Source organism: Oncorhynchus nerka, linkage group LG12 (genome assembly GCF_034236695.1).
Source record: "Oncorhynchus nerka isolate Pitt River linkage group LG12, Oner_Uvic_2.0, whole genome shotgun sequence".
In the NCBI taxonomy this organism is placed as follows: Eukaryota; Metazoa; Chordata; class Actinopteri; order Salmoniformes; family Salmonidae; genus Oncorhynchus; species Oncorhynchus nerka.
In genome coordinates, this window is record NC_088407.1 from 8,307,393 (window position 1) to 8,331,571 (window position 24,179).

The 24,179-nt window shown below is 47.5% G+C and overlaps 1 protein-coding gene across 1 annotated transcript in view; it reads right to left on the reverse strand.

Annotated features, from left to right (window-relative positions):
- Window positions 1-19,499, reverse strand: part of LOC115127651 (uncharacterized) — a 56,154-nt gene extending 36,655 nt beyond the window's left edge. The window contains exons 1-5 of the mRNA XM_065026002.1: window positions 16,652-19,499; window positions 14,998-15,059; window positions 14,687-14,725; window positions 13,756-14,061; window positions 13,374-13,495 (exon numbers count right to left, since the gene is read on the reverse strand). Of these exons, the coding sequence (XP_064882074.1) occupies window positions 13,374-13,495; window positions 13,756-14,061; window positions 14,687-14,725; window positions 14,998-15,059; window positions 16,652-18,292 (2,170 nt within the window). The 5' untranslated portion in view covers window positions 18,293-19,499. The remainder of the gene's footprint in view (window positions 1-13,373; window positions 13,496-13,755; window positions 14,062-14,686; window positions 14,726-14,997; window positions 15,060-16,651) is intronic.
- Window positions 19,500-24,179: the final 4,680 nt, after the last annotated feature.

Below are 24,179 nucleotides of genomic sequence, written 5' to 3' on the forward strand. Positions count from 1 at the left end.
AGGGGAGACAGGGTAACAGAGAGGCCAGCTGGAAGGGGAGACATGGGTTAGAGAGAGAGGCCAGCTGGAAGGGGAGACATGGGTTAGAGAGAGAGACCAGCTGGAAGGGGAGACATGGGTAACAGAGAGGCCAGCTGGAAGGGGAGGGGGAGACATGGGTTAGAGAGAGAGACCAGCTGGAAGGGGAGACATGGGTTAGAGAGAGAGGCCAGTTGGAAGGGGAGACATGGGTTAGAGAGAGAGACTAGCTGGAAGGGGAGACATGGGTTACAGAGAGAGACCAGCTGGAAGGGGAGGGGGAGACATGGGTTAGAGAGAGGCCAGCTGGAAGGGGAGGGGGGGACATGGGTTAGAGAGAGAGGCCAGCTGGAAGGGGAGGGGGGACATGGGTTAGAGAGAGAGACCAGCTGGAAGGGGAGACATGGGTTAGAGAGAGAGGCCAGCTGGAAGGGGAGACATGGGTTAGAGAGAGGCCAGCTGGAAGGGGAGACATGGGTTATAGAGAGAGGCCAGCTGGAAGGGGAGACATGGGTTAGAGAGGAGGCCAGCTGGAAGGGGATACATGGGTTACAGAGAGAGGCCAGCTGGAAGGGACATGAGACATGGGTTATAGAGAGAGAGGCCAGCTGGAAAGGGGAGACATGGGTTAACAGAGGCCAGCTGGAAGGGGAGACATGGGTTACAGAGAGAGACCAGCTGGAAGGGGAGACATGGGTAACAGAGAGGCCAGCTGGAAGGGGAGACATGGGTTAGAGAGAGAGGCCAGCTGGAAGGGGAGACATGGGTTAGAGAGAGAGACCAGCTGGAAGGGGAGACATGGGTAACAGAGAGGCCAGCTGGAAGGGGAGGGGGAGACATGGGTTAGAGAGAGAGACCAGCTGGAAGGGGAGACATGGGTTAGAGAGAGAGGCCAGTTGGAAGGGGAGACATGGGTTAGAGAGAGAGACTAGCTGGAAGGGGAGACATGGGTTACAGAGAGAGACCAGCTGGAAGGGGAGGGGGAGACATGGGTTAGAGAGAGGCCAGCTGGAAGGGGAGGGGGACATGGGTTAGAGAGAGAGGCCAGCTGGAAGGGGAGGGGACATGGGTTAGAGAGAGGCCAGCTGGAAGGGGAGGGGTGACATGGGCTAGAGAGAGGCCAGCTGGAAGGGGAGGGGGACATGGGTTAGAGAGAGGCCAGCTGGAAGGGGAGGGGGACATGGGTAACAGAGAGGCCAGCTGGAAGGGGAGGGGGAGACATGGGTAACAGAGAGGCCAGCTGGAAGGGGAGGGGGAGACATGGGCTAGAGAGAGAGGCCAGCTGGAAGGGGAGGGGGAGACATGGGTTACAGAGAGAGACCAGCTGGAAGGGGAGACATGGGTTAGAGAGAGAGACCAGCTGGAAGGGGAGACATGGGTTAGAGAGAGAGGCCAGCTGGAAGGGGAGACATGGGTAACAGAGAGGCCAGCTGGAAGGGGAGACATGGGTAACAGAGAGGCCAGCTGGAAGGGGAGACATGGGTTAGAGAGAGAGGCCAGTAGGAAGGGGAGGGGGAGACATGGGTAACAGAGAGAGGCCAGCTGGAAGGGGAGACATGGGTTAGAGAGAGAGGCCAGCCGGAAGGGGAGACATGGGTTATAGAGAGAGTCCAGCTGGAAGGGGAGACATGGCTAACAGAGAGGCCAGCTGGAAGGGGAGACATGGGTTAGAGAGAGAGGCCAGCTGGAAGGGGAGGGGGAGACAGGTCTACTACACCTGTTGTATTCAGCATTTCACTGTAAGGTCTACTACACCTGTTGTATTCAGCATTTCACTGTAAGGTCTACTACACCTGTTGTATTCAGCATTTCCCTGTGAGGTCTAACTACACCTGTTGTATTCAGCATTTCACTGTAAGGTCTACTACACCTGTTGTATTCAGCATTTCACTGTAAGGTCTAACTACACCTGTTGTATTCAGCATTTCACTGTGAGGTCTAACTACACCTGTTGTATTCAGCATTTCACTGTAAGGTCTACTACACCTGTTGTATTCAGCATTTCACTGTAAGGTCTAACTACACCTGTTGTATTCAGCATTTCACTGTGAGATCTAACTGCACCTGTTGTATTCAGCATTTCACTGTAAGGTCTACTACACCTGTTGTATTCAGCATTTCACTGTGAGGTCTACTACACCTGTTGTATTCAGCATTTCACTGTGAGGTCTACTACACCTGTTGTATTCAGCATTTCACTGTAAGGTCTACTACACCTGTTGTATTCAGCATTTCACTGTAAGGTCTACTACACCTGTTGTATTCAGCATTTCACTGTGAGGTCTACTACACCTGTTGTATTCAGCATTTCACTGTGAGGTCTACTACACCTGTTGTATTCAGCATTTCCCTGTAAGGTCTACTACACCTGTTGTATTCAGCATTTCACTGTAAGGTCTACTACACCTGTTGTATTCAGCATTTCACTGTAAGGTCTACTACACCTGTTGTATTCAGCATTTCACTGTGAGGTCTACTACACCTGTTGTATTCAGCATTTCACTGTGAGGTCTGCTACACCTGTTGTATTCAGCATTTCACTGTGAGGTCTGTTGTATTCAGCATTTCACTGTGAGGTCTACTACACCTGTTGTATTCAGCATTTCACTGTGAGGTCTACTACACCTGTTGTATTCAGCATTTCACTGTGAGGTCTACTACACCTGTTGTATTCAGCATTTCCCTGTAAGGTCTACTACACCTGTTGTATTCAGCATTTCACTGTAAGGTCTACTACACCTGCTGTATTCAGCATTTCACTGTGAGGTCTACTACACCTGTTGTATTCAGCATTTCACTGTGAGGTCTGCTACACCTGTTGTATTCAGCATTTCACTGTGAGGTCTGTTGTATTCAGCATTTCACTGTGAGGTCTACTACACCTGTTGTATTCAGCATTTCACTGTGAGGTCTACTACACCTGTTGTATTCAGCATTTCACTGTGAGGTCTACTACACCTGTTGTATTCAGCTGTCGGCACATGTGACTAATAACATTTGATTTGAGGGTTGGACAGACACTTCAAAACATTATTATTATGTATTTTTCTGTCTGTCTCCCCATTTCTAAACATGTAATTCTCTGGTCTGTCTCCCCATTTCTAAACATGTAATTCTCTGGTCTGTCTCCCCATTTCTAAACATGTAATTCTCTGGTCTGTCTCCCCATTTCTAAACATGTTATTCTCTGGTCTGTCTCCCCATTTCTAAACATGTTATTCTCTGGTCTGTCTCCCCATTTCTAAACATGTAATTCTCTGGTCTGTCTCCCCATTTCTAAACATGTAATTCTCTGGTCTGTCTCCCCATTTCTAAACATGTTATTCTATGCGTTTCTATGGGCGATAGTCGTAAAGGCCAAATTATATTTGATCAAATCATTTTGACAATATTTGAGGGATACCTTACAGAGGTCCTGAAATGTCCAATCCAATAACTGAAATGATCCACGGTACGACCGTCCTAAAACAACTACCCCCAAATGTGTCGTAATTCCCCGTTAAGCACCGTCCTTGTAGTACCGTGTGTCTTCACCTCAATTACACCCTGTAAAGTCTACTTCTCTGAGCGATTCAAGATTCGATTCTGCTGAGAAAATCGACTCCCTTAAAAGGACTTCCCTGCTGTCGTCTGCCTTTTCTCCAACTGTTAACGAAGACGACGGTGGTGGAGAGTCGACTCCAAAAGAATCGATTCCCTTTGTAGCCACCAGACAAACAGTCAGAACTCCCATTTCTGAGTGATTCAAGATTCGATTCTGCTGAGAAAATCGACTCCCTTAAAGATTCAGATTTCATTCATTTTTTGGAACTGAGGAGACTGATTAGTATAGGCAGGTCAGTCACCAGACAGTCAGACAGACAGAACCGTGCACTAGGTCTATCTGTCAGTATAGGCAGGTCAGTCACCAGACAGAACCGGGCACTAGGTCTATCTATCAGTATATGCAGGTCAGCCACCAGACAGAACCGGGCACTAGGTCTATCTATCAGTATAGGCAGGTCAGACACCAGACAGAACCGGGCACTAGGTCTATCTATCAGTATAGGCAGGTCAGCCACCAGACAGAACCGTGCACTAGGTCTATCTATCAGTATAGGCAGGTCAGCCACCAGACAGACAGACAGACAGACAGACAGACAGAACCGTGCACTAGGTCTATCTATGAGTATAGGCAGGTCAGCCACCAGACAGAACCGTGCACTAGGTCTATCTATCAGTATAGGCAGGTCAGTCACCAGACAGACAGACAGAACCGTGCACTAGGTATATCTATCAGTATAGGCAGGTCAGCCACCAGACAGAACCGTGCACTAGGTCTATCTTTGAGTATAGGCAGGTCAGCCACCAGACAGAACGGTGCACTAGGTCTATCTATCAGTATAGGCAGGTCAGCCACCAGACAGAACCGTGCACTAGGTCTATCTATCAGTATAGGCAGGTCAGTCACCAGACAGAACCGTGCACTAGGTCTATCTATCAGTATAGGCAGGTCAGCCACCAGACAGAACCGGGCACTAGGTCTATCTATCAGTATAGGCAGGTCAGCCACCAGACAGAACCGGGCACTAGGTCTATCTATCAGTATAGGCAGGTCAGCCACCAGACAGAACCGGGCACTAGGTCTATCTATCAGTATAGGCAGGTCAGCCACCAGACAGAACCGGGCACTAGGTCTATCTATCAGTATAGGCAGGTCAGCCACCAGACAGAACCGTGCACTAGGTCTATCTATGAGTATAGGCAGGTCAGCCACCAGACAGAACCGTGCACTAGGTCTATCTATCAGTATAGGCAGGTCAGCCACCAGACAGAACCGGGCACTAGGTCTATCTATCAGTATAGGCAGGTCAGCCACCAGACAGACAGAACCGTGCACTAGGTCTATCTATCAGTATAGGCAGGTCAGCCACCAGACAGACAGAACCGTGCACTAGGTCTATCTATCAGTATAGGCAGGTCAGCCACCAGACAGACAGAACCGTGCACTAGGTCTATCTATCAGTATAGGCAGGTCAGTGACCAGACAGACAGAACCGTGCACTAGGTCTATCTATGAGTATAGGCAGGTCAGCCACCAGACAAACAAACAGACAGAACCGTGCACTAGGTCTATCTATCAGTATAGGCAGGTCAGTCACCAGATAGTCAGACAGACAGAACCGTGCACTAGGTCTATCTATCAGTATAGGCAGGTCAGCCACCAGACAGAACCGTGCACTAGGTCTATATATCAGTATAGGCAGGTCAGCCACCAGACAGACAGTCAGAACCGTGCACTAGGTCTATCTATCTATCAGTATAGGCAGGTCAGCCACCAGACAGAACCGTGCACTAGGTCTATCTATCAGTATAGGCAGGTCAGTGACCAGACAGACAGAACCGTGCACTAGGTCTATCTATGAGTATAGGCAGGTCAGCCACCAGACAAACCGTCAGAACCGTGCACTAGGTCTATATATCAGTATAGGCAGGTCAGTCACCAGATAGTCAGACAGACAGAATCGTGCACTAGGTCTATCTATCAGTATAGGCAGGTCAGCCACCAGACAGAACCGTGCACTAGGTCTATCTATCAGTATAGGCAGGTCAGACACCAGACAGACAGAACCGTGCACTAGGTCTATATATCAGTATAGGCAGGTCAGCCACCAGACAAACAGTCAGAACCGTGCACTAGGTCTATATATCAGTATAGGCAGGTCAGCCACCAGACAAACAGTCAGAACCGTGCACTAGGTCTATCTATCAGTATAGGCAGGTCAGTCACCAGACAGAACCGTGCACTAGGTCTATCTATCAGTATAGGCAGGTCAGCCACCAGTCAGAACCGTGCACTAGGTCTATCTATCAGTTTAGGCAGGTCAGCCACCAGACAGACAGTCAGAACCGTGCACTAGGTCTATCTATCAGTATAGGCAGGTCAGCCACCAGACAGAACCGGGCACTAGGTCTATCTATCAGTATAGGCAGGTCAGTCACCAGACAGACAGAACCGTGCACTAGGTCTATCTATCAGTATAGGCAGGTCAGCCACCAGACAGAACCGTGTACTAGGTCTATATATCAGTATAGGCAGGTCAGTCACCAGACAGACAGACAGAACCGTGCACTAGGTCTATCTATCAGTATATGCAGGTCAGCCACCAGACAGAACCGTGCACTAGGTCTATCTATCAGTATAGGCAGGTCAGACACCAGACAGACAGAACCGTGCACTAGGTCTATCTATCAGTATAGGCAGGTCAGCCACCAGACAGAACCGGGCACTAGGTCTATCTATCAGTATAGGCAGGTCAGCCACCAGACAGATCCGGGCACTAGGTCTATCTATCAGTATAGGCAGGTCAGCCACCAGACAGAACCGGGCACTAGGTCTATCTATCAGTATAGGCAGGTCAGCCACCAGACAGAACCGTGCACTAGGTCTATCTATGAGTATAGGCAGGTCAGCCACCAGACAGAACCGGGCACTAGGTCTATCTATCAGTATAGGCAGGTCAGCCACCAGACAGAACCGGGCACTAGGTCTATCTATCAGTATAGGCAGGTCAGTCACCAGACAGACAGAACCGTGCACTAGGTCTATCTATCAGTATAGGCAGGTCAGCCACCAGACAGAACCGTGTACTAGGTCTATATATCAGTATAGGCATGTCAGTCACCAGACAGACAGACAGAACCGTGCACTAGGTCTATCTATCAGTATATGCAGGTCAGCCACCAGACAGAACCGTGCACTAGGTCTATCTATCAGTATAGGCAGGTCAGACACCAGACAGAACCGGGCACTAGGTCTATCTATCAGTATAGGCAGGTCAGCCACCAGACAGAACCGGGCACTAGGTCTATCTATCAGTATAGGCAGGTCAGCCACCAGACAGATCCGGGCACTAGGTCTATCTATCAGTATAGGCAGGTCAGCCACCAGACAGAACCGGGCACTAGGTCTATCTATCAGTATAGGCAGGTCAGCCACCAGACAGAACCGTGCACTAGGTCTATCTATGTAGTAGCCACCAGACAGAACCGTACTAGGCAGGTCAGCCACCAGACAGAACCGTGCACTAGGTCTATCTATCAGTATAGGCAGGTCAGCCACCAGACAGAACCGGGCACTAGGTCTATCTATCAGTATAGGCAGGTCAGCCACCAGACAGACAGAACCGTGCACTAGGTCTATCTATCAGTATAGGCAGGTCAGCCACCAGACAGACAAAACCGTGCACTAGGTCTATCTATCAGTATAGGCAGGTCAGCCACCAGACAGAACCGTGCACTAGGTCTATCTATCAGTATAGGCAGGTCAGTGACCAGACAGACAGAACCGTGCACTAGGTCTATCTATGAGTATAGGCAGGTCAGCCACCAGACAAACAGACAGACAGAACCGTGCACTAGGTCTATCTATCAGTATAGGCAGGTCAGTCACCAGATAGTCAGACAGACAGAACCGTGCACTAGGTCTATCTATCAGTATAGGCAGGTCAGCCACCAGACAGAACCGTGCACTAGGTCTATATATCAGTATAGGCAGGTCAGCCACCAGACAGACAGTCAGAACCGTGCACTAGGTCTATCTATCAGTATAGGCAGGTCAGCCACCAGACAGAACCGTCCACTAGGTCTATCTATCAGTATAGGCAGGTCAGTGACCAGACAGACAGAACCGTGCACTAGGTCTATCTATGAGTATAGGCAGGTCAGCCACCAGACAAACAGTCAGAACCGTGCACTAGGTCTATATATCAGTATAGGCAGGTCAGTCACCAGATAGTCAGACAGACAGAACCGTGCACTAGGTCTATCTATCAGTATAGGCAGGTCAGCCACCAGACAGAACCGTGCACTAGGTCTATCTATCAGTATAGGCAGGTCAGACACCAGACAGACAGAACCGTGCACTAGGTCTATATATCAGTATAGGCAGGTCAGCCACCAGACAAACAGTCAGAACCGTGCACTAGGTCTATATATCAGTATAGGCAGGTCAGCCACCAGACAAACAGTCAGAACCGTGCACTAGGTCTATCTATCAGTATAGGCAGGTCAGTCACCAGACAGAACCGTGCACTAGGTCTATCTATCAGTATAGGCAGGTCAGCCACCAGTCAGAACCGTGCACTAGGTCTATCTATCAGTTTAGGCAGGTCAGCCACCAGACAGACAGTCAGAACCGTGCACTAGGTCTATCTATCAGTATGGGCAGGTCAGCCACCAGACAGACAGACAGAACCGTGTACTAGGTCTATCTATCAGTATAGGCAGGTCAGTCACCAGACAGTCAGAACCGTGCACTAGGTCTATCTATCAGTATAGGCAGGTCAGCCACCAGACAGACAGTCAGAACCGTGCACTAGGTCAATCTATCAGTATGGGCAGGTCAGCCACCAGACAGACAGACAGAACCGTGCACTAGGTCTATCTATCAGTATAGGCAGGTCAGCCACCAGACAGACAGACAGACAGAACCGTGCACTAGGTCTATCTATCAGTATAGGCAGGTCAGTCACCAGACAGACAGAACCGTGCACTAGGTCTATCTATCAGTATAGTCAGGTCAGTCACCAGACAGAACGGGCACTAGGTCTATCTGTCAGTATAGGCAGGTCAGCCACCAGACAGACAGTCAGAACCGTGCACTAGGTATATCTATCAGTATAGGCAGGTCAGCCACCAGACAGACAGTCAGAACTGTGCACTAGGTCTATCTATCAGTATAGGCAGGTCAGCCACCAGACAGATCAGTGCACTAGGTCTATATATCAGTATAGGCAGGTCAGCCACCAGACAAACAGTCAGAACCGTGCACTAGGTCTATATATCAGTATAGGCAGGTCAGCCACCAGACAAACAGTCAGAACCGTGCACTAGGTCTATCTATCAGTATAGGCAGGTCAGTCACCAGACAGAACCGTGCACTAGGTCTATCTATCAGTATAGGCAGGTCAGCCACCAGTCAGAACCGTGCACTAGGTCTATCTATCAGTTTAGGCAGGTCAGCCACCAGACAGACAGTCAGAACCGTGCACTAGGTCTATCTATCAGTATGGGCAGGTCAGCCACCAGACAGACAGACAGAACCGTGCACTAGGTCTATCTATCAGTATAGGTAGGTCAGTCACCAGACAGTCAGAACCGTGCACTAGGTCTATCTATCAGTATAGGCAGGTCAGCCACCAGACAGACAGTCAGAACCGTGCACTAGGTCTATCTATCAGTATGGGCAGGTCAGCCACCAGACAGACAGACAGAACCGTGCACTAGGTCTATCTATCAGTATAGGCAGGTCAGCCACCAGACAGACAGACAGACAGAACCGTGCACTAGGTCTATCTATCAGTATAGGCAGGTCAGTCACCAGACAGACAGAACCGTGCACTAGGTCTATCTATCAGTATAGTCAGGTCAGTCACCAGACAGACAGAACCGTGCACTAGGTCTATCTATCAGTATAGGCAGGTCAGCCACCAGACAGAGCCGTGTACTAGGTCTATCTATCAGTATAGGCAGGTCAGCCACCAGACAGAACCGTGCACTAGGTCTATCTATCAGTATAGGCAGGTCAGACACCAGACAGAACCGGGCACTAGGTCTATCTATCAGTATAGGCAGGTCAGCCACCAGACAGACAGAACCGTGCACTAGGTCTATCTATCAGTATAGGCAGGTCAGCCACCAGACAGAACCGTGCACTAGGTCTATCTATCAGTATAGGCAGGTCAGTCACCAGACAGACAGACAGAACCGTGGACTAGATCTATCTATCAGTATAGGCAGGTCAGCCACCAGACAAACAGTCAGAACCGTGCACTAGGTCTATATATCAGTATAGGCAGGTCAGTCACCAGATAGTCAGACAGACAGAACCGTGCACTAGGTCTATCTATCAGTATAGGCAGGTCAGCCACCAGACAGACAGACAGAACCGTGCACTAGGTCTATCTATCAGTATAGGCAGGTCAGCCACCAGACAGAACGGGCACTAGGTCTATCTGTCAGTATAGGCAGGTCAGCCACCAGACAGACAGTCAGAACCGTGCACTAGGTATATCTATCAGTATAGGCAGGTCAGCCACCAGACAGACAGTCAGAACTGTGCACTAGGTCTATCTATCACTATAGGCAGGTCAGCCACCAGACAGAACCATGCACTAGGTCTATCTATCAGTATAGGCAGGTCAGCCACCAGACAGACAGTCAGAACCGTGCACTAGGTCTATCTATCAGTATAGGCAGGTCAGCCACCAGACAGTCAGGACCGTGCACTAGGTCTATCTATCAGTATAGGCAGGTCAGCCACAAGACAGAACCGTGCACTAGGTCTATCTATCAGTATAGGCAGGTCAGCCACCAGACAGACAGTCAGAACCGTGTACTAGGTCTATCTATCAGTATAGGCAGGTCAGACACCAGACAGACAGACAGAACCGTGCACTAGGTCTATCTATCAGTATAGGCAGGTCAGTCACCAGACAGAACCGTGCACTAGGTCTATCTATCAGTATAGGCAGGTCAGCCACCAGTCAGAACCGTGCACTAGGTCTATCTATCAGTTTAGGCAGGTCAGCCACCAGACAGACAGTCAGAACCGTGCACTAGGTCTATCTATCAGTATGGGCAGGTCAGCCACCAGACAGACAGACAGAACCGTGCACTAGGTCTATCTATCAGTATAGGCAGGTCAGCCACCAGACAGACAGACAGACAGAACCGTGCACTAGGTCTATCTATCAGTATAGGCAGGTCAGTCACCAGACAGACAGAACCGTGCACTAGGTCTATCTATCAGTATAGTCAGGTCAGTCACCAGACAGACAGAACCGTGCACTAGGTCTATCTATCAGTATAGGCAGGTCAGCCACCAGACAGAGCTGTGTACTAGGTCTATCTATCAGTATAGGCAGGTCAGCCACCAGACAGAACCGTGCACTAGGTCTATCTATCAGTATAGGCAGGTCAGACACCAGACAGAACCGGGCACTAGGTCTATCTATCAGTATAGGCAGGTCAGCCACCAGACAGACAGAACCGTGCACTAGGTCTATCTATCAGTATAGGCAGGTCAGCCACCAGACAGAACCGTGCACTAGGTCTATCTATCAGTATAGGCAGGTCAGTCACCAGACAGACAGACAGAACCGTGCACTAGATCTATCTATCAGTATAGGCAGGTCAGCCACCAGACAAACAGTCAGAACCGTGCACTAGGTCTATATATCAGTATAGGCAGGTCAGTCACCAGATAGTCAGACAGACAGAACCGTGCACTAGGTCTATCTATCAGTATAGGCAGGTCAGCCACCAGACAGACAGACAGAACCGTGCACTAGGTCTATCTATCAGTATAGGCAGGTCAGCCACCAGACAGAACGGGCACTAGGTCTATCTGTCAGTATAGGCAGGTCAGCCACCAGACAGACAGTCAGAACCGTGCACTAGGTATATCTATCAGTATAGGCAGGTCAGCCACCAGACAGACAGTCGGAACTGTGCACTAGGTCTATCTATCAGTATAGGCAGGTCAGCCACCAGACAGAACCATGCACTAGGTCTATCTATCAGTATAGGCAGGTCAGCCACCAGACAGACAGTCAAAACCGTGCACTAGGTCTATCTATCAGTATAGGCAGGTCAGCCACCAGACAGTCAGGACCGTGCACTAGGTCTATCTATCAGTATAGGCAGGTCAGCCACAAGACAGAACCGTGCACTAGGTCTATCTATCAGTATAGGCAGGTCAGCCACCAGACAGACAGTCAGAACCGTGTACTAGGTCTATCTATCAGTATAGGCAGGTCAGACACCAGACAGACAGACCCGTGCACTAGGTCTATCTATCAGTATAGGCAGGTCAGTCACCAGACAGAACCGTGCACTAGGTCTATCTATCAATTTGTAAGTCGCTCTGGATAAGAGCGTCTGCTAAATGACTTAAATGTAAATGTATCAGTATAGGCAGGTCAGCCACCAGTCAGAACCGTGCACTAGGTCTATCTATCAGTATAGGCAGGTCAGCCACCAGACAGACAGTCAGAACCGTGCACTAGGTCTATATATCAGTATGGGCAGGTCAGCCACCAGACAGACAGACAGAACCGTGCACTAGGTCTATCTATCAGTATAGGCAGGTCAGTCACCAGACAGTCAGAACCGTGCACTAGGTCTATCTATCAGTATAGGCAGGTCAGCCACCAGACAGACAGAACACACAGTACAGAACCAGACAGAACCGTGTACTAGGTCTATCTATCAGTATAGGCAGGTCAGCCACCAGACAGAACCGTGCACTAGGTCTATCTATCAGTATAGGCAGGTCAGACACCAGACAGAACCGGGCACTAGGTCTATCTATCAGTATAGGCAGGTCAGCCACCAGACAGACAGAACCGTGCACTAGGTCTATCTATCAGTATAGGCTGGTCAGTCACCAGACAGACAGAACCGTGCACTAGGTCTATCTATCAGTATAGGCAGGTCAGACACCAGACAGAACCGTGCACTAGGTCTATCTATCAGTATAGGCAGGTCAGACACCAGACAGAACCGGGCACTAGGTCTATCTATCAGTATAGGCAGGTCAGCCACCAGACAGACAGACAGAACTGTGTACTAGGTCTATCTATCAGTATAGGCAGGTCAGCCACCAGACAGACCGACAGAACTGTGTACTAGGTCTATCTATCAGTATAGGCAGGTCAGACACCAGACAGAACAGTGCACTAGGTCTATCTATCAGTATAGGCAGGTCAGACACCAGACAGAACCGTGCACTAGGTCTATCTATCAGTATAGGCAGGTCAGTCACCAGACAGAACCGTGCACTAGGTCTATCTATCAGTATAGGCAGGTCAGACACCAGACAGAACCGTGCACTAGGTCTATCTATCAGTATAGGCAGGTCAGACACCAGACAGAACCGTGCACTAGGTCTATCTATCAGTATAGGCAGGTCAGCCACCAGACAGACAGACAGACAGAACCGTGTACTAGGTCTATCTATCAGTATAGGCAGGTCAGACACCAGACAGAACCGTGCACTAGGTCTATCTATCAGTATAGGCAGGTCAGTCACCAGACAGAACCGTGCACTAGGTCTATCTATCAGTATAGGCAGGTCAGTCACCAGACAGACAGAACCGTGCACTAGGTCTATCTATGAGTATAGGCAGGTCAGCCACCAGACAGAACCGTGCACTGGTGTGTGTGTGTGTCTCACCAGATGACTCCAGTGTGTGTGTGCCTCACCAGATGACTCCAGTGTGTGTGTATGTGTGTGTCTCACCAGATGACTCCAGTGTGTGTGTGTGTGTCTCAGCAGATGACTCCAGTGTGTGTGTATGTGTGTGTCTCACCAGATGACTCCAGTAGTTTCTTGGCCAGTCTCTCAGCACTGTTAGACTTCGGCAGGCTGCTCCTCCTCGTCGTCTCCCGACATTCCCTCGCTCTCTCCCGCTCATAGCTCCTCGAGCGCGACCTGGTTGAAGGAGTAGGAATATTCATATTAACATAACATATTAACTCATTCAAAAGAGGAATATTCATACATATTAACTCATTTAAAATAAGAATATTTATTACTCATTAAAGAGAGGAATATTCATACATGTTAACTCATTAAAGAGAGGAATATTCATACATGTTAACTCATTAAAGAGAGGAATATTCATACATATTAACTCATTAAAGAGAGGAATATTCATACATGTTAACTCATTTAAAAGTCTGTTATCTTACCTCCGGGATGAAGAGGCTGTCTGAGGTCGACGTTCCTGATCCCGGTGGGAAGACGACGAGGCCGGAGGGTCACGTTCTCTCTCCCTGCCCCGAAGTGAACCCGGAGACCGGGAACGCCGGGTGGTGGTGTTGTGTCGACGTTCGCGGGATCGTTCCCTGGATCGAGGTCGGCGAGTAGAGGAGGAAGGGGTGTGGTAGGAGAAGGGGCGAGGAGGAGGAGAAGGAGAGCGAGACCAGGATGAAGAACGGGAGGCGGAGCGTGTTCTCCGACGGCGCTTGGAGGACAACTGGATGCTTTCATTTCTACTAGGAGCAGGGGAGGAAAGGGGAGAAAGAGGGGGAGGAAAGAGGAGAGAGGGGGAGGAAAGGGAGAAAGAGGGGGAGGAAAGGGGAGAGAGGGGGAGGAAAGTGGAGAAAGAGGGGGAGGAAAGGAGAGAGAGGAAAGGAGAGAGAGGGGGGGGAGGAAGAGAGAGAGAGGGGGAGGAAAGGAGAGGGGGGGAGAGAGAGGGAGGAAAGGAGAGAGAGGAAAGGAGAGAGAGGGAGGAAAGGAGAGAGAGGGGAGGAAAGGAGAGAGAGGGGGAGGAAAGGAGAGAGAGGGGGAGGAAAGGAGAGAGAGGGGGGGAGAGAGAGGTAGGAAAGGAGAGAGAGGAAAGGAGAGAGAGGGAGGAAAGGAGAGAGAGGGGGAGGAAAGGGGAGAGAAAGAGAGAGAGGAAAGGGGAGAGAGGAGGAGGGTGAGAGAAGGAAGAGGTGGTCAGGCTGATGAAGTTATTCTGGTTGGTAACATAAAGGATGAAAAGAGGAGTGTTTATATACTTCCAGACTTATATACTTTAAGACTCAACTTGCTAAAGCATTCAGTCAGCAGTGACCTAAATCGAAGGGACATTTAATGACCTTCTATTATAGAGCACAGTACAGGTCGGAGACTCACCGTGATACAGCGACAGTTTCCACGTTCCAGTCGGGATACCTGGAAGGAGGAAATGGATCAGGTGACTGGCACAAGCTACAACGTGAGGTCATCAGTGGACGTAGATTTCAATTCCTATTTCCGCGATTTTCCTCTCATCCAAATCTCCGCTCATTATTCTCAACTGTATTGGAAAAGATATCAACGCCCTCCCCACTCAAGACTTTTTCCTCCAGTGGGTTTTTTGAGGAGGAGATGAGGGGAGAGGAATTGAGGGTGCTGAGAAAAGAGAGAAAGGGAGAAGTGAAATATAAACGAGAGAGAAGACTCACGATGTCCCGAGTAGACGGCAATTCTCAACGTGGAGACCGGTGTTTTGATGCTCGATCCAGTTCTGTTGATCAAAACAGCAAACAGAGACAATCAGTCTAGGTCTTCATCATCATCCTCCTCCTCCTCACCTCTCAACATCACCAATAACCCCCAAACTCCTCTAAATCAAGCACTTTCAATACAATTTGTTTGGTTTTTTCTCAACAGAGTCCAATTTCCTTCTGCTTTCATAGCAGGAGTTGATTTATACAATGTTGGGAAAAAAATAACATGGTAAAAATAGGCTCTCTGTTCTACCAAGAAAAAGATTAACGACAAAAGTCTGATGCTGGAGAAAAACAAAATGGCAGCATCTGGAATCTTCCGGGGTCTTCTCTGGAACGGATCCTCTCAGCAGTCTCTCAGCAGCCATCTTCTTCCCAAAAAAACACTGTACTTCCCAAAGTGACTAAATCAATTGTATATTTAAAGAAAATTAGAAGGTAGTAAGTAGTGTGTTGTGTCACTGGTTTAAACACAAGGGTATAAAACAATGATATCAGGGTTTGAGTAAAAAAAACATTAAGATTAAATAGTCCATTAATTCACAACGGTCGACGTCTAGAGATGGAGCCTAAACTTCCTGGTTTCTGGACAGCACTGTGACATCAGCTGATTAATGAAGGGCTTTATCAATACATTTGATTGATTGATTGATTGGTTGTTCTCTGGCAGCTTCTCATCTTGTCGTTGGTTGTATCGTCTTCGAGCACTCGTCCTCCTCAAGACAAATCACGGTCATCGAAAGTCACAAATAAAACTGCATTTTATAACGGAATGTCTTAATTTAATCTTTACACATAAATAAAATTACAATATTTCAAGGAGGTTTAAAAAAATAAAAAAATAAAAAAACATCTAATTTTTAAAAAAAAATATCTCATGACAATTTTCAATAACAATGTTGAATTCAGTCCAGGATTCGATGTCTTTTCCCCGAGGAGAAAACATTATATATTATTATATATTATACAAAAAAAAAAGCTTTTCTGTTTTATTTAAAAATTGTCATCCATTTTAGAACACAAACAAAAAAATACGCTTTTCTCTTTTATTTAATGATTTTCATTTTTAGAAGGTCTCAACTCACCGTGAAATACATGACACAATCGCACAGCTAGACTGAAGTGTTTGAATAAACAAAAATGGATTCAACAAGAAGAAGGTCTCAACTCACCGTGAAATACATGACACAATCGCACAGCTAGACTGAAGTGTTTGAATAAACAAAAATGGATTCAACAAGAAGCAAAAGTCTTGAGTTACAACATGAGGTTCAACAATATATATATTTCTTTTTTTAAAGGCACACAATCAGTCTGGAGAGGTTCAGAACTGGGTTCAAATACTATTTGAGATTTCAAATACTTTATATGTACTTGATTGAACCCCAGAAACTGAAACAGCTGGAGGCGTTTCTGGAGGGCTAAAACGCCTGGTCTATTATCCGGGACTGAAACAGACATGGGATACCAGGTAGAAACATAAACATAAAAATAGTATTTTGGCCTTCCAGGAAAGAAAACTCAACCAGTGCTCAAAGTATAACAAAGTATAACAATCTCAAACAGTATTTAGAATCCAGGTCAAGACAGAAATGGCAAAAAAACTCACCTTTAGATGGGCACATTCTATGTTACAGAGAGAACAGGTATGAGGAAAGAATCTTGGAGAAGCTGCGGAGTAATCGCTCATCATGGTCGGGGTCGGTAACCTCTTCGTCATCATCATCATCTGGGGAGGTAGGTTCATCTGCTGGTGCATGGAAGGCATCGGACCAATCCGGGGCGGAGGAAAAGTCACCGGGACATGACCAGGAGGTGGGATTGACGGGTTCATGATGGGGAATATGGAAGGCCAAATGGGGGGTGTCGTGGCAGGAGGAACCCCGACCGGGACACCTCCAACCCTGAGTCCTGGAATTCCGACCCCAGCTCCACCACCAAGAACCACCAGGCCGGACCGGGGCTGAGCGTGGCCCCGAGTGTTGCTTTGATTGTGGGACGCCAGGAGTCGGTTGAGTCCTTGGTCTCCGCTGCGGACAGGGATGTTCATGGGCTTCGATGTCGCTTCAGAGGATGAGCCGTGGGTTTTGAGGGTCTGCTGGGGTTGGCTGGAAGGCGGAGGAAGGCCGATGCGAGAGCCTGCGTCTGTCATGGGGATGGGGCTCTGGACCGCAGGTCTGTGGATGCGCTGCTGTTGGGTATGCTGCTTGGAAAGGTCGGAGGTCATGGAATGGCCAGCGTACCCGCTCAGCGAGTCTCTGACCATGTCATATTTTGGCTTCTCTTTCGGGAGCGGATTGCGCGAGCTGTAATTATCGGGTTGGCTATTATCACCATCATCATAACTGTCGTATTTAGTAGCACGAGAATGTTCGTAATCGATCACTTTGCTCTGTCCACCACCGTGGTCGGACCCTGGGCCAGGTCCACCGCCTACCTTGGGCCGAGGGTCCACATCGATAGTTCTATTGGCCTTACGGATGCGGATGTCTCTGAGGATGAAGGGCAGGTTGTCTGGGGTCAGTTGATCGTCTGGGTAGTGGCTGAGGAGCTCCAGGTCTTCGTTGGACAAGCCGAAACTCGCCAGGATGCTGCTGGCGGACTCAGACGTGTACCGGGCTGGACGAGAGGCTGCGGAAGAGGTGCTCATGGGAGCCTCGGAACCTCTTGAGGTGGACCCCAGCACTCCCGCACCTCCAAACCCAGCGGTTTGGCTTTGGTACTGAGGAAGGGTGGAGGAGAAGAGTTTGGAGGAAGCAGACTGGGTCAGGAAGCCAGACCAGGGGTCCATGGAACTTTGCTGGTCGCTGGAGGTCCGGCCAGGGGTGTAACCTCCCAGCCCTCCCCCAGACGAGAGCTCGTCCATGGGGTCGCGACTTAGGCGAAGGTCTTGGGCGTCCAGTGAGACCTGCTGGTTCTTATTCTGCTGCATCAACTTGCTGAGCAGCCTCACCTCCTCTCTGGCCCCGCGGATGTGGTGGTCTATGGAGGTCTCCATCTCCGGGGTCATCCCGGTCGATCTCTGCCCCGGGTCATACCCCATCTGCTGGGCCACCATCGAGGTCATCATGCCTCCCTGGCCGGAGGAACCACCACCACCACCACCAGACCCCACACCAAGGCGGGAGGCCCCCAGAGGGTCCCTTCCGGCCTGTGATTGTGTGAGTCCGTACTGCCCCATCTGGGCGGCAGATCTCTGGGCCTGTGAAGAGTACTGATCCCCTAAGGGGTTATATAGGGGACGGGACATGTTATTGACGGTAGCTGCTGCTGTGAGGAGGTTGATGGGGGCGAGAGGAGGTGAGTGGAGGGTGGTGGGGGGGGTTGGCGGCAGAAGTGGAGGTTGTAGCGGTAACGAGCTGGGCCAGCTGCAGGGAGGCGTGGCCTAAGAGGAGCTGCAGGGGCGGGATCCCAACTCCCAGCCCTCCAATCGGATTCAGCGGGCTGGAAAGGGGAGCAGCGCAACGATCCAATAGCAACGCAAAGCTGAAAGAGTTGGAGAGGAGAAACACACAGGAGGGTTACTGGTTGGTCTTCTCTCTGGCTCGCCCTGGGACAGGTCTATGGACAGTAGAAATCAAACTGGAAAGCAGACTGGATTTCTGCAATTGATCGGTTTGGTCAGTTTCAAGTCTATTCCACACTGAAACACTTTTCACATCAGTTGTGTGTCAAACTGTTCTAGAACAGCTTCTAGAACATCATCAGGGTTCTGTTGGTTAGGTCAGAGCAGAAGAAGACAGTTCCTGCATCTTCACTGGAGGAAAGAAAAACAGCAAGCAAACAGGGAACAGACAGGAGGGGGAGAAGTAGTCATCGTGAAAAACATACAACATTATTTTACAAACTCCATGCACTGCTTTAGTGAAATTTGCAAGATTGCAAGCAGCTTTTTTTTTTAAACAAAAGGTTTACAGTCATACTTTCAAGATAATAGACTGCCAAGGGAAATAGGTTATTCAGTAATGAAACGGGGCTTACTAGTTTCGTAAAAGATCAGATTTAGTAGGGTTAAGTGGAAGCTATTGATTATCGAATGAAGACGGAATCAAAATGTGAAAGGTTACGTGGATGCATAAATCAATAAATGGTGTCAGGGTTCGTTGTAACGGAACTTCCCAAGACAACGATCTGAAAGTCTAAGTATAACCAAACAGAACACTGCACCTTGAGAGTCAACTAAACCAATTCATGTCTCTAACCCACACTAATACACTTTCCGATAATATTGACGAGATAATATTCTTAACAGCGCGTTTATTTTCAAAGTGGTTAACGTCATGGTGCAAAGCGTTGAGACATGAAAGCTGAACTTCAAAACCTGCTTCATAAAAAACAGTTTTGAGAGAAGGGAACCCATCACCACCCCCCGCAGAGAAAGATAGTGGGTAAAATAGGTGCAAGGAGAACCCGCACCCGAGCCTGGATTTTAAGCAGTTTACTACTGTGACAGGCTTCGTATATATGAATTATGTTCATGTATCTTTGCATCAGGATATTCTACACTGATAGGAAGGCTGTAGATGTTGTCACGTGTGATTAAACACACAGAGATCAACTGATAACAGAGCTGACCACGTGCCCCAAACTACTGCATTTGACAAAACCAAAAACAAGTCCAATACTGGCATTACAATGTAAAAAAAAAAGGTCAACCTAAGATGTTTTTAGCAGTTACACAATAATGTCAATAGATTATTCTATAACGTTGCAGGGATCACGAGTGGAACAAGGCCTTATAAGACCTGATGGAAAACCTAAATATTTCAGCAGCAAACATTTTATTATCATCGTCATCATCATCATCATCATCATCATCATTAAGCAATGAAACCAACAACTTCTATAACAGCAACATATTAAAATGGTGGGAAACACATTCCGTCAAACTTCCAACGAAACGCAGATAGATCTCTTAAATAGATCTCTTAAATAGATCTCTTAAACGCAGTCTCTTAAATAGATCTCTTAAACGCAGTCTCTTAAATAGATCTCTTAAACGCAGTCTCTTAAATAGATCTCTTAAACGCAGTCTCTTAAATAGATCTCTTAAACGCAGTCTCTTAAATAGATCTCTTAAATAGATCTCTTAAACGCAGTCTCTTAAATAGATCTCTTAAACGCAGTCTCTTAAATAGATCTCTTAAATAGATCTCTTAAATAGCCACCTGGTCTAAATGGATTGTCTGAGAGGTTACCACGGGGACTATCGCCATGTTACCACGGGGACGGGACTAACGCCACGTTACGACGGGGACTAACGCCATGTTACCACGGGGACGGGGAATAACGCCATGTTACCACGGGGACTAACGCCATGTTACCACGGGGACGGGGAATAACGCCATGTTACCACGGGGATGGGGACTAACGCCATGTTACCACGGGGATGGGGACTAACGCCATGTTACCACGGGGACTAACGCCATGTTACCACGGGGACGGGAACTAACGCCATGTTACCACAGGACGGGGAATAACGCCATGTTACCATGGGGAATAAAGCCATGTTACCACGGGGAATAAAGCCATGTTACCACAGGGAATAAAGCCATGTTACCACGGGGACGGGGACTAACGCCATGTTACCACGGGGACGGGGACTAACGCCATGTTACCACGGGGACGGGGACAAACACTAAATATAAAAAGGCAAAAAAACAAACAAACGTGGAGCTAAAAGATGTGTCATTTGATAAATGTTCTTAGGGGGAAAAAACAGTGTTTGGACTGGCTGACAGATTTTTTTTTAAATGTTTTTATTTGACCTTTATTTAACCTCTTCAGTCGACCCTCTACTTTTTTGAACATTTTGTTAAAAATCGCGCAACATTTCAGCGCCCTGCTACTCATGCCAGGAATATAGTACGTTCATATGGTTAGAATGTGTGGATAGGAAACCCTCGGACGTTTTTAAAACTGGTTAAATCACGACTGTGGCTATTACATAACGTGCGTTACATCGGAAAGCGCAGGAAAACCTGATCACAGAAAATGGAAATAAATATCCTTGCGCCACTTCCAGCAATTGTTAACAGTGAGCCGAATTAGATAAGACCGAGCATTCAACTCCCACAGCATCCCCATGTTGTCTAGAGTCTTGTGAATTGAATCATCTTTGATTCTTGGTTGAACCGAAAGAGGGGCACCACTTACCTCCGGTCTCCGCCCAGATCATTCCGGAAGAGCTCTCTCCTGAAATTTTTCCAAGACGACAGCTAATGATTTCTACATCGCCTATGGATGATTTTTATCGCTTATTAACGTTTACTAATACCTAAAGTAGCATTACAAACGTATTTCGAAGTGTTTTGTGAAAGTTTATCGTCTACTTTTTGAATTTTAAAAATGACGTTACGTTGTGAAATCGCTGTTTTTTTCGTTTATCACACAGTCTACATATAACGATATCTTGGCTTTATATGGCCCGATTTAATCGAAATAAAGACCCAATAGTGTTTATGGGACATCTAGGAGTGCCAACAAAGAAGATGGTGAAAGGTAATGACTGTTTTCTATTTTATTGTGCGGTTTGTGTAACGCCGAAATGCTAATTATTTTGTTTACGTCCCCTGCTGTGCTTTTCTGTTGTAGTGTATTGGTGCATGCTATCAGATAATAGCTTCTCATGCTGTCGCCGAAAAGCATTTTAAAAATCGGACTTGTTGCCTGGATTCACAACGAGTGTAGCTTTAATTTGATACCCTGCATGTGTATTTTAATGAACTTTTGAGTTTTAACTAATACTATTAGCATTTAGCGTAGCGCATTTGCATTTCCAGAGCTCTAGTTGGGACGCAAGCGTCCCAAGTAGAGGCAAGAGGTTAACTAGGCAAGTCAGTTAAGAACAAATTCTTATTTCCAATTACGGCCTAGGAACAGTGGGTTATCTGCCTGTTCAGGGGCAGAACGACAGATTTGTACCTTGTCAGCTTGGGGATTTGAACTTGCAACCTTTCACTTACTAGTCCAACACTCTAACCACTAGGCTACCCTGCCGCCCCGGTTGCAGTATCCGGGTAAAGACTTAGCCAGCATGCACCGCCTGGCCCGAGAAACCTCACGTTGAATTTCATTTCAATCCTCTACGTCGGGAACAAATTAGCATTTGGATCAGGAAAGTTTCCTCATGCGACTTCTACACGGCAGAATGTTGAAACTTGCTGAACCGGTTGTCCACGCGGTTGATCAACTTTTATTTGTTGTTGCAGGTAGGAATGTCAAGTTTTCAAGACGATGATAAAGGAAATCCATAATTGCATCAACCTTTTCAAAGTGCTGGTTAGTCATATTTCAATCACCCGAAGTACCGCGGCAGAACCACGTGCACCAGCTCGACAGCACAGACAACCGGTAAAGTACATTTCATTCTGAATTATGGCTTGTAGAGGTCGTGTGAGGTAACTTTCCTGATATAAAACGCTCATTTATGCCCGATGTTGAATTCAATGCAATTCAACGTTGGGGGGGGGGTTCACCAGGCTAGCCTGAGCAGTGTCCTCGTTTGACCTAAACAGCATCTGCTCGTTCATTGGTCATGTGCACACCACAAGGTGCAAGGAGCTAACCCCCGAACCAGATGGCTGATTAGCTCGTGTTACAACTCACAACTTAGAGAGGAGATCAATACAAATTCACAAATAATTAGAAAACTCTGACATATGTAAACTATTAGCTAGCTAACAGAAATGTAATGGCTAGTCCCACACTTTACAGGCTGTAAACTATTAGCTAGCTAACAGAAATGTAGTGGCTAGTCCCACACTTTACAGGCTGTAAACTATTAGCTAGCTAACAGAAATGTAGTGGCTAGTCCCACACTTTACAGGCTGTAAACTATTAGCTAGCTAACAGAAATGTAGTGGCTAGTCCCACACTTTACAGGCTGTAAACTATTAGCTAGCTAACAGAAATGTAGTAGATAGTGCCACACTTTACAGGCTGTAAACTATTAGCTAGCTAACAGAAATGTAGTAGCTAGTGCCACACTTTACAGGCTGTAAACTATTAGCTAGCTAACAGAAATGTAGTGGCTAGTCCCACACTTTACAGGCTGTAAACTATTAGCTAGCTAACAGAAATGTAGTGGCTAGTCCCACACTTTACAGGCTGTAATATATTAGCTATCTAACAGAAATGTAGTGGCTAGTCCCACACTTTACAGGCTGTAAACTATTAGCTAGCTAACAGAAATTTACAGGCTGTAAACTATTAGTGCTAACTGTAGTCCCACACTTTACAGGCTGTAAACTATTAGCTAGCTAACAGAAATGTAGTGGCTAGTCCCACACTTTACAGGCTGTAAACTATTAGCTAGCTAACAGAAATGTAGTGACTAGTCCCACACTTTACAGGCTGTAAACTATTAGCTAGCTAACAGAAATGTAGTGACTAGTCCCACACTTTACAGGCTGTAAACTATTAGCTAGCTAACAGAAATGTAGTGGCTAGTCCCACACTTTACAGGCTGTAAACTATTAGCTAGCTAACAGAAATGTAGTGGCTAGTCCCACACTTTACAGGCTGTAAACTATTAGCTATCTAACAGAAATGTAGTGGCTAGTCCCACACTTTACAGGCTGTAAACTATTAGCTAGCTAACAGAAATGTAGTGACTAGTCCCACACTTTACAGGCTGTAAACTATTAGCTAGCTAACAGAAATGTAGTGGCTAGTCCCACACTTTACAGGCTGTAAACTATTAGCTAGCTAACAGGTATGTAGTGGCTAGTCCCACACTTTACAGGCTATAAACTATTAGCTAGCTAACAGAAATGTAGTAGCTAGTGCCACACTTTACAGGCTGTAAACTATTAGCTAGCTAGCATTGCTAGCCAAACAATCATGTGCACACAACAGCCAGTCCCCCATCCAGAAGGAAGTTTTGTAATGCATGTTAAAAAATCATACAGATTTCACAGAAAACCAGAAGATTGGTTTTTGGTTAGGCTGTGATAAGGGTGATCACTGGGATCCTGAGAGGTGCAGCTGTCTAAGGCACTGCGTCTCAGTGCTAGAGGAGTCACTACAGACCCTGGTTCGAATCCTGGAATCACAACCTTGTTGTGATTGGGAGTCCCATAAAGTTAGATCAAAGCTGAATAAATGTCTTGGAAGATCACATAATGCTAAAATGA